Source organism: Hemibagrus wyckioides, linkage group LG07 (assembly GCF_019097595.1).
Source record: "Hemibagrus wyckioides isolate EC202008001 linkage group LG07, SWU_Hwy_1.0, whole genome shotgun sequence".
Lineage (NCBI taxonomy): Eukaryota > Metazoa > Chordata > Actinopteri > Siluriformes > Bagridae > Hemibagrus > Hemibagrus wyckioides.
In genome coordinates, this window is record NC_080716.1 from 31077632 (window position 1) to 31091538 (window position 13907).

The window sequence follows — 13907 nt, forward strand, 5'->3', positions numbered from 1 at the left end:
TGTGCTTCATGGACCTTTGTGTGTCTCCAGAACCCAGTTTATTAAATGCTCAGATCAAAAGATTATAAAACAAGCTGTAAATGGAGTAATATGTTGCTTTTTTCATACAGTGCATTTTCCAGTAACCCAATCTTACCCAAATACAAATTTAAAATAGGTCTACAGCCAAACATAAATAATACCGACATCCAGGACATGGTAGAGACAAACCCTATAAACACTGTAGAGCAAAATATTAAAACAGAAATGCTACTGTAAATACAGAAGCAGGATTCAACTCAAAATGACATGGTTTTCATAGAAGAAAGGAAATTAAAATTCATTTAATGATTATTGTTTGATTAACTTCTAGAACAGATGACCAGAGGTACTACATTTTGACCATTCTCATGATTACAGGGGCTGAATATCGGATAAAGTTTCTCAGTGAAAGTCTGACCAGTGAACGAGTAGATATGAGACTTTGCATCAACATCATAGAAGGAGATCAGACCCTCCTCATAATCCACAAACACCCCCACCTTCTGAGGAGCCTGTTTCATGGAGAGGGAGACACGAAGAGAGTCCCATGCTGAATATTTATCATCATTTCTTTTCCACACACACCAGTATCCATCTTCAGGGCAAGGTATGATCAGTCCCTTTCTTTTAATAGACTCTCTGACCACTCCTAAAATCCAATCAGTTTTTCCATGAACCTGTACCTCATAATAAATTCTCCCTGAAGTGAATCCCTCATTTCCCAGCACATACAGAGATGTATCAAACCTTTCCGGGTAATCAGGGAGGTTTTCTACCATGTATTTGTTGTGTCCTACTTGTTTCCCATCATCAGACAGGATGAGATAAGGATGAGCTGTATCAGGATCCAGAGTCACATCCACTGAGAGACAGAAACACAGTGTACATCAGTTTTATCACTGCACAGTGTGGAACAGTGAAGAAATCTATATAAATTTAGTCATGTGATCAATAAGAGCTCACAAACCTGCATATTGTTGAATTCTCCTCAGTTCTATTTGGAAAATAATATTGAAAATTATTAACTGTTAAAGTTTTATTTTGCTTAATCGATGGTTAGAAGGTTGATGATTGTAGATTTTTAAATTATTACAAAATAAAGAAGTAATCATTATAAAACTAAAAGAATCTAAAGAATGAATCTTTTCAAACAAAACAAGTTTGTAAAAATTATTAAACACTTACTGATCTCATGAAGCTTGACCATTTCCTCTCTGAGAGATTCCTGAAGTTGAGACAGAGACCTCCTCAGAGTCTCCACATTCAGATGAGTGTTAATAGTGATGTGAGTCCAGTCCTGGGTGTGTGGAGGGCTGCACAGTGACGGGTAAATCTACAGTACAGCAGGAGAGAGGAGAAATCCCTCAGCATGGGGACTGCTGTCCTGTCATGTGCTGCATTGCTATTGAGAAACAGAGGGACTCTGACCTGTAGGAGGTGGAGGTGATCCTCAGTGTGTGAGAGCTTCTCCAGATCAGTGTTTCTCTTCTTTAGCTCAGTGATTTCCTGCTCCAGCTCTTTAATGAACTCTTCAGCCTGCCTCTCTGCTGCTTTTTGCTTCTCCTCCATCACCTTAAGCAGCTCAGCCTGGCTTCTCTCAATGTCACTCATCAGATTACTGAAGATCTCTACAAAGTCTGATTTCTCCTTCTCTGTGGTTTTCTAACAGTATATAAATTGAACAAAATCATTCTATTCCTTATGAATATATCATATGTATATTAGTTAAGAGACTCACTTTATTGAGTTTTACAGAGTGTTTGATTTCCTCAATCTTCTTCAGTCGCTCCTGGATCATCTGCTGAACTTCTGCTTGTGTCTTTCCCAACTGAATCTAAGACAAATATTTAACATTGTATAAACTTTCATAATTTTCCTAAATGCAATTAATTAGCAAACTTTTTTCTATTGTCCATTATTAATTTAATACCTTCTTGTCTCCACTCTCCTTCTCTAGAGGAACAGTGTTATGAGTTTTGTGCTTTCCCTGAGTACAGAATTGACACACACACATCTGGTCATCTCTACAGAACAGCTCCAGGGGTCTCTCATGTTTCTGACAGATATAGTCCTCCAGGTTCTCCACAGGCTCCATCAGTTTGTGCTTCTTTAATGAAGAAACTCTCTCATGAGGTTCCAGGTGAGTCTTGCAGTAAGAGGCCATACAGTTCAGGCAGGACTTCATAGCTGCACATTTCTTTTCACAGCAAGCCTCACAGAGCACCTGAGATTGGTTGGGTTTTTCAGCAGCAGTGCTGGATTTCACCTGAACTGACTTCTTAAACGGAGTGGCAACTGCAGAGATGAATGTATTCACGCTTAACTCAGGTCTTTTTGGGAAACTGGTTTTACAAACTGGACACTGGCTGTGTGAACTGCTGTCCCAGAACTCTTTGAGACAGATCATACAGAAGTTGTGTCCACATGGAGTAGTGACTGGATCAGTGAACACATCCAGACAGATGGGACACTGGAGCTGATCTTCACACAGGGCATTGCTGGAGGAAGCCATGACTGACACAGGAGAAACAGGAGAAACAGGAGACACAAAGATTCCATTAGGGAGGACCCCAGTGATGTAAACCAAGTAAAATTTTCCTCAGTTAATGACCACTATGACACTTAATCTCATTTTCACACTAGAATATCATCTGGTATAGGGTAATGGTATTTTTGTAGTTAAGGCAATTGTTTACTGATTAGAAGGTCATTAGTTTGAATCCTCACAAAAACAAGCTGTTACTGTTAGATTCGTAAGATAGATCCCTGACCACAGAGTGAAGACAGTCCCAAGATACAGTATCATTGGGATATAATCTCTCCAGATGGTCCTGGCCTGCCCTGGATTGACTACCCAGTGGGATAGGTTTCCTTGTAAGTGTCCCAAACCCCTGCTCAAACAATTGAAGCTGCTGGTGTACTCCATAATAGGCCTTTCCCAGAGGTTGGGTTTCTTACACTTTCACAGAGAGTAATGAAGCAAAGGAATGTTCATGCAAAGGAATCTAATTTTTAAATGCTGAGATAATTAGTTCACACCAAACTGCATGTTTCAGTAAGGAGTGTCACAACCCAGTATAATTATTCACTGAGAGTAAGGCACATATTTCTTTTGTCTGACATTTCCTTACTTGACTTAGAATCATCTATGTCATTTTTTAAGCCTCCATTTGCCAAATGTTTAAGGCAAAAAAGTTGTACTGCACTTAGACAAAGGAGAATATTTGAAATGTGAGCTTAATGATGTTCAAATAAAGGATTGTGCTGATAAACAGCATTGTTACTGAAATTACCAACCATTAACAGATTAAACATCAGGATATATTTGAGATAAGAGTTATTTCTTTCACTGTTGTGATCTGCTGACTTGAACCTGCTCCAGTTCAGCTAGATTTTTTCCTGGTAATTGATGCGGTTTAAAATCTCGAGAGTATGTTGATTCTATGCAGATCTATAATAGCAAGGACAGCCACAAAAATCCACAAACAAAATATTAATTTTCAAAATGTAAGAAACATAGAGCACATCTGAAACTTCTAGACATGTGTGAAACTTTTTTTTCACAAAACCATTAATTATTCGTGCTCTCATATTACAAGTTTTTGCTAAATGTTTTGTTTGTTCTTTTGCTTTAGATTTTTGCCTGGTTAATTTTCACCCCAAAATTAGATTACCAATAGATGCTTACTGTTTGTTGTCCTCATATTCTTATTAACCGATTTAATTTTCTTTACTCTATTGTTCCTACTCCATTGGTATTTACCTGCAGTGGTTTTAATCCTTCGACGAAAATAAATTAAGCTTGTGAAGATTGCGTATTGCTGAACAGGTTTCGGTTGTAAAATCGTCTTTGCCCTCAACTGAGTGACGTAATTAGAGCGACAATCCCACTGTTTGGCTTTATCTACATTTGAAAGATTTCGCCACTAGATGGCGGAAATTCACCATGTGATCAACAGCATCCAGTTATTACGTTTTACTTCAAAACGTTCAGAATATCGGTACACAACCAGTTTCCACTATTTCTCCTTTTGGAGATAATTTCATCCCTCGTCTTTTCGTCTTTTGATAAAATAAAAATTAAAAGTTAAAGGTTAAATTAAAAGGTAAATCATTAAATCATTTAACCAACAGGTGACTCGTTCAATACATTCATTTAAAAACACCATCCATATGTTTAACATGAAAATATAATAAGGCTCCATCAATATTATGCCACTCATCTGTAAGAACACAGCAATTAAGCATGTCTTGTCTTATCAGGAACATGTCATTAAGTGAATTTTAAGTGCACAAATGGAGGCAACAGTTACAGAGTCTTCAGCAGCACCAGCAACTGATTCTGCTCAGTTGATTAAAAATATAATGCACACAGGGTTTTTTTAAATTTGATATTTGTATTAATTCAACAGCTTGTCACCGATTATTACTTACAGAAAGTAAAGCTATCGAAAGCTATAGAAATCAGTTAAATGAATCCACTGTTCACTCTGTGATTATTTTATTCAAGTTCCAAACGTTTATAAATAAACTAAACCTCATGTGTTTACTCACCTGTCTCCTCTGTGTATCAGCAGATCACCTTGGAGGGGAGCTCTGGGCGAGAACAAAAAGAGGATGACTGGCTGAATCATTGTGGGCAGGTGTGTCAAATAGACAGAGTGTACACAGACCCTGCTCAATGGCTTCTGGCCTCCTTCTTTATGGTGCAAGGAGATAACCTCTATTATCATACTGAGAGCAGAGGCCTGTGAACTTCTCATCATTCCACGCTCATTCAACCCCCTCTACAGTGTCTTTAGTCCACTTACACCCTTGGGGGGGCCGCTTAGGGGCACACAACACATTAGAGAAGCTGCAGGATTGTTTCTTATGGCCAGTAATGGATGCAGAGGTAATGCATTCTGCCAGAAATGCCCCCAGTGCCAGCACACTGCCCCCCAGAAGCCAGCACTGGTGCCTCTTATCCCTCTGCCTGTCATCTGCATCCCATTTGAGAGGATAGGAATGGATCTTATTAGGCTGCCTCTGAAGTCAGCCCAAGGCATCTAGTAAATCCTGGTCATTAAGGACTGTGCTAGCAGATACCCTGAGACAATCCCACTTCGGAATGACACCTTCCAAATCATTGCCAGAGAGCTCCTCACACTATTTAGCTGAGCATGACCATGGCACGCCTTTTGTGCCTTGACTACTGGTGGATCTCTGTCGGTTGTTGCAGGTTAAGCACTTGAGGACGTCTGTCTAACACCCCCAGACAGACAGATTAGAAGAACAGTTCAACCAAATACTCAGGAGAATGATTCGAAGGGTGGTAGATGAGGAAGGAATGAACAAGGACTTACTTCTTCTCGACGTCCTCTTCGCGGCCAAGAAACACCCAAGGTCTCGACTGGATTCACCCCCATTTAGTTGCTGTTTGGACAGAAACCTTAGGGTCTGGTGGATGTGGCTTGAGAAGCATGAGAATTTATCCCAGGTGATCAGGTACCTCTACTTATACCTAACACAAGCTGCAAATTCCTGGTAAGGTGGCCTGGCCCATATACAGTCCTCAAAAACCTGGTAAGCATGCAGACGCACAGTTTTATCATATTTATTTGTTAAAAAAATAGATTGCTTCTGGGTCTGTGGTGTCTGCATTAGCTTTCCCTGTCACAGATCCCCAAAAGCATGCCCTGGTGCAGAGGGGGTATGATCTCACACCAGCTCAACACCAAGACCAACACCAACACTAAGCTCATGGACCAGTTCAGGGACATCTTCTCATCGATCCTGGACCTCACTCAGCTGATCCAGCATGAGATCAAAATCCTTCCAAGGATGGTGGTCAGACAGTGGCTGTAACAGGCCCCAGAGACCCACCATCATTCTGGAGAGGAGGAAAAAGCTGAAGGATCATCCAGGAATCCGCCAGCCCATGGTCCGACCCCATTGTTGTCATATATAGCCGGACATTTAATTTATAGCAGTTTAACCAGATCTCAGACTTTGACAGCTATCCCCTCCTTTTGTGGCTGATCTAGTGGAGTGCCTGTTAAAAGCTCAGTTTATCTTGATGCTGGATTTAACCATGGGATACTGACAGGTGGTGTTAGCCCCTGAAGCAAAACCAGAAACATAATTCAGTAGCACTTGTAGGGCACTGCCAGTACTTATGGCCCACATGGTGATGCCCACAGCAATTCAGAGATAATTGGGCATTGTACTCAGACCCCACCAACACTTTGCAGCTGCTTATCTGGACGATGTAATCATACACTCCTCCACTTGGTTTAACCACTTAATCCATCTGCAGGAGGTTCTGGGAACACTCTGGAAGGCGGGTCTGAGAGCAAACCCCTGCAAGTGCCACCTGGGGCTGACCAATGCACTGTACCTGGGCATCCACTTTGGTCATGCATTGCATAAAACATCTGGAGAAGAAAATCAAGGCAGTCAAGGAGTACTCTGACCCACGAAGAAACAGGTACAAGTCATTCTGGGTTTGGTAAACTACTGTGTTTGATTTGTACTTAAATTCCCTGTGATGGCTACAGTACTGTATGCTCACACCATGCCCTACCATCACACACATGCTGAAGAATCATCAGCAGTTCAGCTCCATTAACAGCATGAGTGAGTGCTCAAGCTCCTCAACCTCCAGCAGAAATCTCTGAAGGGAATCTGGCTCAGCATGGGAGGGGAGGAAAGACTGATGGTCTGGGATGTGATTTGGAATGTGATTTGAAGACAATGCTCCCCAAAAGCTCCTGAGCCTATGGCACGCTCCTGGGGTCTAGCTCTCTGAACTGTCTGCACTACAGTTTCACCCGGTACAGACTCTAGCCACACTGTAGGCACTTACACCTTTTCTCACATTTTACTGCACTATAGTAAATAAAAGCGCAGTATTTTCTAGATCACCTAACTTTATGCAAATTGTCCGCACTCCAGCTCACATGCGATGAGTATCATAAAAGACCTTTAAGTTTCTGGAAACTACCATTTCCCAAGACCTAAAATAGGAGTCCACCATCCTCAAAAAGGCTTTATTTTCTGTGCAGAGATGTTTGAGCTAAATTTTTCAATGGCAGTTCTCCACAGGCTCCATCTGTTTGTGCTTCTTTAATGAAGAAACTCTCTGATGAGGTTCCAGGTGAGTCTTGCAGTAAGAGGCCATACAGATCAAGCAGGACTTCACAGCTGCACAATTCCTTTCACAGTAGATGTCACAGAAGACCTGAGATTAGTTGGGGTTTTCTGTAGCAATGCTGGATTTCACTTAATCTGACTTCTTAAACAGAGCAGCAAGTACTGCTGAACATATTCACACATAATACATAATTCAGGTCTTTTTGGAAAATCAGTGTTACATACTGAACATTGGAACTGTTGCCCCAGAGCTCTTTGAGACAGGTCTTACAGAAATTGTGTCCACATGGAATAGTGACTGGATTAGTGAACATATCCAGACAGATGGGACATTGGAGCTGATCTTCACACAGGACACTGCTGAAGGAAGCCATGACTGAAACAGGAGACATGAGGAGTGTAGATTTAGACCACAAACAACATCCTGATTGAAAACATTCATATAAAAATATGAAACTTCATTACATTTTTGATTATCAGAGTTATCTGTTCTAATCTTTTAAAAAGTTTATTGAGTGTGATTAATCAACTTGGATTAGGTTTTGCAAATATGCAAAAATCCTTAGGTTCAACCTATTAATTTCTATATACTTCTATCTATATAAATATTGTATACTTATTTATACCTTATCACTAACAATACTTGATTTTATTACCATCTGCTTGACTGCAGTTGTTGTATTTTTTAGTGACAATAAAAGTATCTTGAATCTCTTGAGTATTAACTAAATTGCATTCAAGGTAAATTTATACAAAAAAAAAATCCAATGGCTCATTCATCTTTTTTTCAGTTATTACTACAGGGGTTCAAACAGCTCCCTGACCACAGAACTCATTCTCCATAGTAAAATGTTTCCAAAAGGGAAGTGGTTGGTTTTGTTTTTTGTTTGTTTGTTTGTTTGTTTCTGGGAATGAAACAAAAGATTTGAGACCGGGTTGAAATTGCCGCAGCAAGGAAAAATAGTGGAAACCCGTTGTGTACTGATATTCTGAACATTTTGAAGCAGAACGTTTTAACCGGAGTTGTAGTTGTATTTTCCGCCATCTAGTGGCGAAATCTTGCAATTGTATCAGTAGAAAAAGTCAGACAGTGGGAGTGTAGCTCTCATGACGTCACTCAGCTGAGGGTAAAGAGGTTCTACAACCGAAACCTGTTCAGCAATACACAAACTTCACAAGCTTAATTTTCTTCCTTTCGAGGGATTAAAACCACTGCAGGTAAAAACCAAGGGAATAGAAACAATAGAGTAAAAGAGTATTTAGTCAGTTATAAAAGAAATATATATATATATACATATATATATATATATATATATATATATATATATATATATATATATATATATATATATATACAGTATATATATATATACAGTATATAGCAATATAGTGTATATATATATAATTTGGAATAATATTTTTGAATTGTGGTGAATTTGAATTTTGAATTTTGTTAGTTGGACAAAATGTCTGACTGCAGTCGTTTGCAATCAATTGTCTGACTATATGATTTGAATGTTTCCTCTTAATAATAACAACAAATGCCGCTTAATCATGTCTATAAACTTGTGATTTGGTATTATATTTTTTCCACATGAACTTTCCAGTCTAGCTGGGCATAGATCCTTGTGTTACACTGACAAAAAATTACAGTGTCTGTGTGCATGCGAGATACAAGTACTGTCTATAAAGATAAACTGATTTGTAGAGCAAAACATGATTGAAACATGTATTTAAAAGAGTTTTTCAAAATCAATACATGTTTAATTGGTCTTAGAAGATGAGGACAATGAAGGCATTTACAGTAATCTATTGGTCAACTAATTTTGGAGTGAAAATTATTCAGGCAAAAATCTAAAGCACAAGAGGTATTAGAAATAGAAGAAAGAACAAAAGATTAAAGCAAAGACTGGCAAAATGGAAGCATGAATCGAGAAAAGAAAAAAAGCTTGATTTTACACAAGTCTACGCGTTTCACATTATTGCTCTAAGTTTCTTACATTTTGATAATATTTTGATTGTAGATTTTTGTGGCTCTCCTTGCTATTATAGATCTCCATAGAAATCAACATACTCTCGAGATTTTAAATAGCAATTACCAGGAAAAATTGTAGCTGATCTTAAGCAGGTTCAATTCAATAGAACACAGTGAAAGAAATCCTCTCACTCTTATCTTAATTACATCTTGATATTTAATCTGTTAATGGTTGCTGATCTCAGTAACAATACTGTTTATCAGCACAATTATTTATTTGAACATCGTTAAGTTCACATTATAAATATTTCACCTTGTCTAAGTGCAGCACAAATATTATGCTTTAAACATTTGGCAACTGGTGATTCTAAGTAAATTGAGGAAATGTCAGACAATAGAAATATGTGCCTTGCTCTCAGTGACTAAAAATCCTGGGTTGTTCCACTCCTTACTTAAAAATGTAGTTTGGTATGAACTAATAATTTCCGCCATTAAAAATAAGATTCCTTTGCATGAACATTCCTTTGCTCCATTACTCTCTGTGAAAGGGTAAGAAACCCAACCTCTGGGAGAGGCCAGTAATGAAGTACACCAGCACTTCAATTGCTTGAATAGGGGTTTGAATCCAACAGTAACAGCTTGTTTTGTTGAGAATTTAAACTAATGACCTTCTAATCAGTAAACCATTGCTTAACCACAAAAATACCACTGCCCTATACCAGATGATATTCTATTGTAAAAATGAAATTAAGTGTCATAGTTATCATTTACTGAGGGGAATTTTTAATTGGTTTACATCACTGGTATCCTCTCTAAAGAAATCTTTGTGTCTCCTGTTTCTCCCATGACAGTCATGGCTTCCTCCAGCATTGTCCTGTTTGAAGATCAGCTCCTGTGTCCCGTCTGTCTGGATGTGTTCACTGATCCAGTGTCTACTCCATGTGGCCACAACTTCTGTATGAACTGTCTCAAAGAATTCTGGGACAGCAGTTTACACTGCCAGTGTCCAGTTTGTAAAACCAGTTTCCCAAAAAGACCTGAGTTATATGTGAATACATTTATCTCTGCACTGGCTGCTCCATTTAAGAAGTCAGTGGAAAAACCCATCCAATCTCTGGTGCTCTGTGAGGCTTGCTGTGAACAGAAATGTACAGCTGTGAAGTCCTGCCTGATCTGTATGGCCTCTTACTGCAAGACTCACCTGGAACCTCATGAGAGAGTTTCTTCATTAAAGAAGCACAAACTGATAGACCCTGTGGAGAACCTGGAGGACTACATCTGTCAGAAACATGAGAGACCCCTGGAGCTGTTCTGTATAGATGACCGGACGTGTGTGTGTCATTTCTGTACTGAGGCAGAGCACGAAACTCACATCATTATTCCTCTAGAGGAGGAGAGTGGAGAGAAGAAGGTAAGAGGCTGAATATTATTAATTGAGAATAGAAAAAAAGTTGAATTTCATTTGGGAATATAATGAAAGTTTATGCAGTGATAAATAATTTTTATTAGATTCAGCTGGAAAAGACACAAACAGAAGTTCAGCAGATGATCAAGGAGCGACTGAAGAAGATTGAGGAAATCACACACTCTGTAATACTCAATAAAGTGAGTCTCTTAAATAATTTTTTATTTGACACATTATTAGATGTATTACATAGTCATGTAGAATAAATGATTCAGCTCGATTTGTTTCCTGTTAGAAAACCACAGAGAAGGAGAAAGCAGACGTTGTGGAGATCTTCAGCAATCTGATGAGTGGCATTGAGAGAAGCCAGGCTGAGCTGCTTAAGGTGATGGAGGAGAAGCAGAAAGCTACAGACAAGCAGGCTGAAGAGTTCATTACAGAGCTGGAGCAGGAAATCACTGAGCTAAAGAGGAGAAACACTGAGCTGGAGCAGCTTTTAAACACTGAGGATCACCTCCACCTCCTACAGGTCAGAGTCCCTCTGTTTCTCAATAGCAATGCAGCACATGACAGGACAGCAGTCCCCATGCTGAGGGATTTCTCCTCTCTCCTGATGTACTGTAGATTTACCCGTCACTCTGCAGCCCTCCACACACCCAGGACTGGACTGATGTCACAATTAACACTTCTCTGAGTGTGGAGAGACTGAGTTCTCTGTCTCAGCTTCAGGAAACTCTTAAAGAGAAAATGGAGGAGCTTCACAACATTAGTAAGTGTTTAATGATTTTTAGAGCTTGTTTTGTCTGAGAAGCTTCATTATTTAGATTAATGTTGTTTTATAATGATTGCTGGCTAATAATTGTTCCAATATTATTTTCCAAACAGAACTGAGGAGAATTCAACAATATGCAGGTTTGTGAGCTCTTATTGATCACATGACTTAATTTATATAGATTTCTTCACTGTTCCACACTGTGCAGTGATAAAACTGATGTACACTGTGTTTCTGTCTCTCAGTGGATGTGACTCTGGATCCTGATACAGCAAATCCTTATCTCATCCTATCTGTTGATGGGAAACAAGTTACATGTGGAGACAATAAACAGAATCTCCCTGATAATCCAGAGAGGTTTGATTGTTGTCCCTTTGTGTTGGGAAAGGAGGGATTCACCTCAGGGAGATTTTACTATGAGGTGCAGGTCAGAGGGAAGACTCAGTGGGATTTAGGAGTGGTCAGAGAGTCTGTTGACAAGAAAGGTGTGATTACAGCCAGCCCTGAGAATGGATACTGGTGTGTGTGTCTGAGGAATAAGACTGAATATGAGGCTCTGGACTCTCCTCCTGTCTCCCTCTCCTTGAAACAGGCTCCTCAGAAGGTGGGGGTGTTTGTGGATTATGAGGAGGGTCTGATCTCCTTCTATGATGTTGATGCAAAGTCTCATTTCTACTCTTTCACTGGTCAGACTTTCACTGAGAAACTTTATCCATTCTTCAGCCCATGTAATAATTATCTGATCATCTGTCCTGTTAATCAAATCTAAAAGTCATTAGAGTAAGTTAACAAGAATTTTAAAATATAAATCTGTTTTACTTTTCCTCTCATTGTGATGATCCTTCATGCTAAAGTGGTCTAATCCATTCAGGATCCATCATTACTCCTATAACTAATCTTCAAATCACATACACCAGAATATGTTTTCAATCTTTAATATGGATCAGATGTAATATTGCGGGCTATATTTTAAATGTTCAATAATCCGTTAAAATAGAAAAGTTCATTTTTTAGGTTTTTGGCCCCAAAAATAACATCCACACTGAGTGACCAGTGGATTCATTTAATTAGGATTTTGGATTGCTTTACTTTCTTAAAGCAAAGACTTTAGAATCTAAATACTGTTTAGATATAAAATACCTATTAAGACTAAAGAATTAAAATGTTCATATTTATATATTTATTGTTTTATTTTCAGCCTGTGCAGTTAGCTCCATCATCCCCACACACAATATAAATGTAAAATTATATTAAATGAATAAATGTATAAATAAATAAAAATACATACTGTATGTCCTTTCATGTAGAGTTGTTCCATGTGTTTATTTAAAACTACATATTTTTTAACTTTGGTTTGATAAGTTTGGGGGGGTTACAAAATGGGGGAAAATGTTTTAGATTTCCTGCATTTACGTACATTTAGGGACTATGGTGATACAAAATCCAGGAAATAATGAAGTTGATTATAATGATAAATTCTGCCAAAAAGAATAGTAGGCTCCTAAACTATGTACACAAAAAAGATCCCTCACTTTTAATGTTTAATAGCGGCCGATCACCAAAACTTAAGAGAATCATTTTATAAAGTCAAAAATGTTCACCATTAATGTTTGTGTGTAAATAAATTGTAAATAATGTGAAACTTCATTTTCACTGTTAAACAAAACTTTATTTTAAATTGAACGCTATAGCTGACTTGTTGAACAGGACGTCTGTCAGAGACACATCCACCAAACCACTGGGGTTAAGAATAGAAAAAGCAGAGAGCTTTTATGAACTGTGTGTGTGTGTGTGTGTGTGTTACAGCACTATTATGTAATATCAGGTGCAGATAGACAGCAGCTACATTAATATGTAATTATATGAAAATGTTAATCATTACTTTAATAATTATCTTTCATGCATAAACAACCACTCTTAGTTAATAAACAAATTAAAATGTTTACATTCCCGGTGCTAATTTTCCAACACTGTATTATAGCAGGTTAGGAAGCAATGATCTGTAATTGTTCCTTCTGTAATAAAAACAGAACATAATGGAACATTGATAACACAGTAGATACACTATTATTTGGTACACAGGATGCAGGATTCTCACACAATCTCACAAACATATCACAAAAAATATATAAAGAACATTTTTCATTGTCCTCCATCTGTCCATTCAATGACATCTCTCTATGTATCCTAACTAAGCACCACATCTGTCCTCTGATATGAAAACAACTGAGTTATGATCATATTGATTCTAACATTAAACTAACAGAGTCTGCTTGTCATACATTGCTGACAGAAAATGCGGTTTAAAGTCAACTCATTTTCATGGTAAGAATGTTCTAATCTACATTAAATATTTAGCTGAAGTTACCTAGCAACAACAGTGTATGTTAACATTATTTCAGTCAATGTTGGTTAGAGGTGTGGACAGTAAATATGATTATCCTGACCAGAGCTAATTTATTGAGTCAACCCACTCTCCTTACTTTCTTTTCATCCATGATGACATTAAAGTCATCTGCTGCTGCTTCTGGTGTTTCATCTTTGACTGTGCCGCAACCGCCATACCTGTTCATTATACCTTTCAGTCAGCTAGTTTTAGA

At 38.2% G+C, this 13907-nt stretch overlaps 2 protein-coding genes across 3 annotated transcripts; one reads left to right on the plus strand and one right to left on the minus strand.

The window, feature by feature from the left end:
• LOC131355464 (E3 ubiquitin-protein ligase TRIM39-like) lies at positions 1–3906 on the minus strand. Of its 2 annotated transcripts, none has more exons than XM_058393756.1 (7): positions 3785–3906; positions 1952–2535; positions 1760–1855; positions 1450–1683; positions 1207–1354; positions 989–1015; positions 1–883 (listed from the first exon to the last, which is right to left on the minus strand). In XM_058393756.1, the coding sequence occupies exons 2-7, from the start codon at positions 2531–2533 to the stop codon at positions 342–344; spliced, it is 1629 nt and encodes a 542-aa protein (XP_058249739.1). In that variant the 5' UTR covers positions 2534–2535; positions 3785–3906; the 3' UTR covers positions 1–341. The 2 variants fall into 2 exon arrangements, with proteins under 2 accessions (XP_058249739.1, XP_058249738.1); XM_058393755.1 differs by having other exon boundaries at positions 3710–3829.
• A 4332-nt stretch (positions 3907–8238) lies between these two features.
• On the plus strand, positions 8239–12556 carry LOC131356095 (E3 ubiquitin-protein ligase TRIM39-like). The gene is made up of 7 exons (XM_058394905.1): positions 8239–8373; positions 9982–10541; positions 10640–10735; positions 10831–11064; positions 11160–11304; positions 11421–11447; positions 11553–12556. Exons 2-7 carry the CDS (start codon positions 9984–9986, stop codon positions 12074–12076), a joined length of 1584 nt encoding a protein of 527 aa, XP_058250888.1. The 5' UTR covers positions 8239–8373; positions 9982–9983; the 3' UTR covers positions 12077–12556.
• Positions 12557–13907: the final 1351 nt, after the last annotated feature.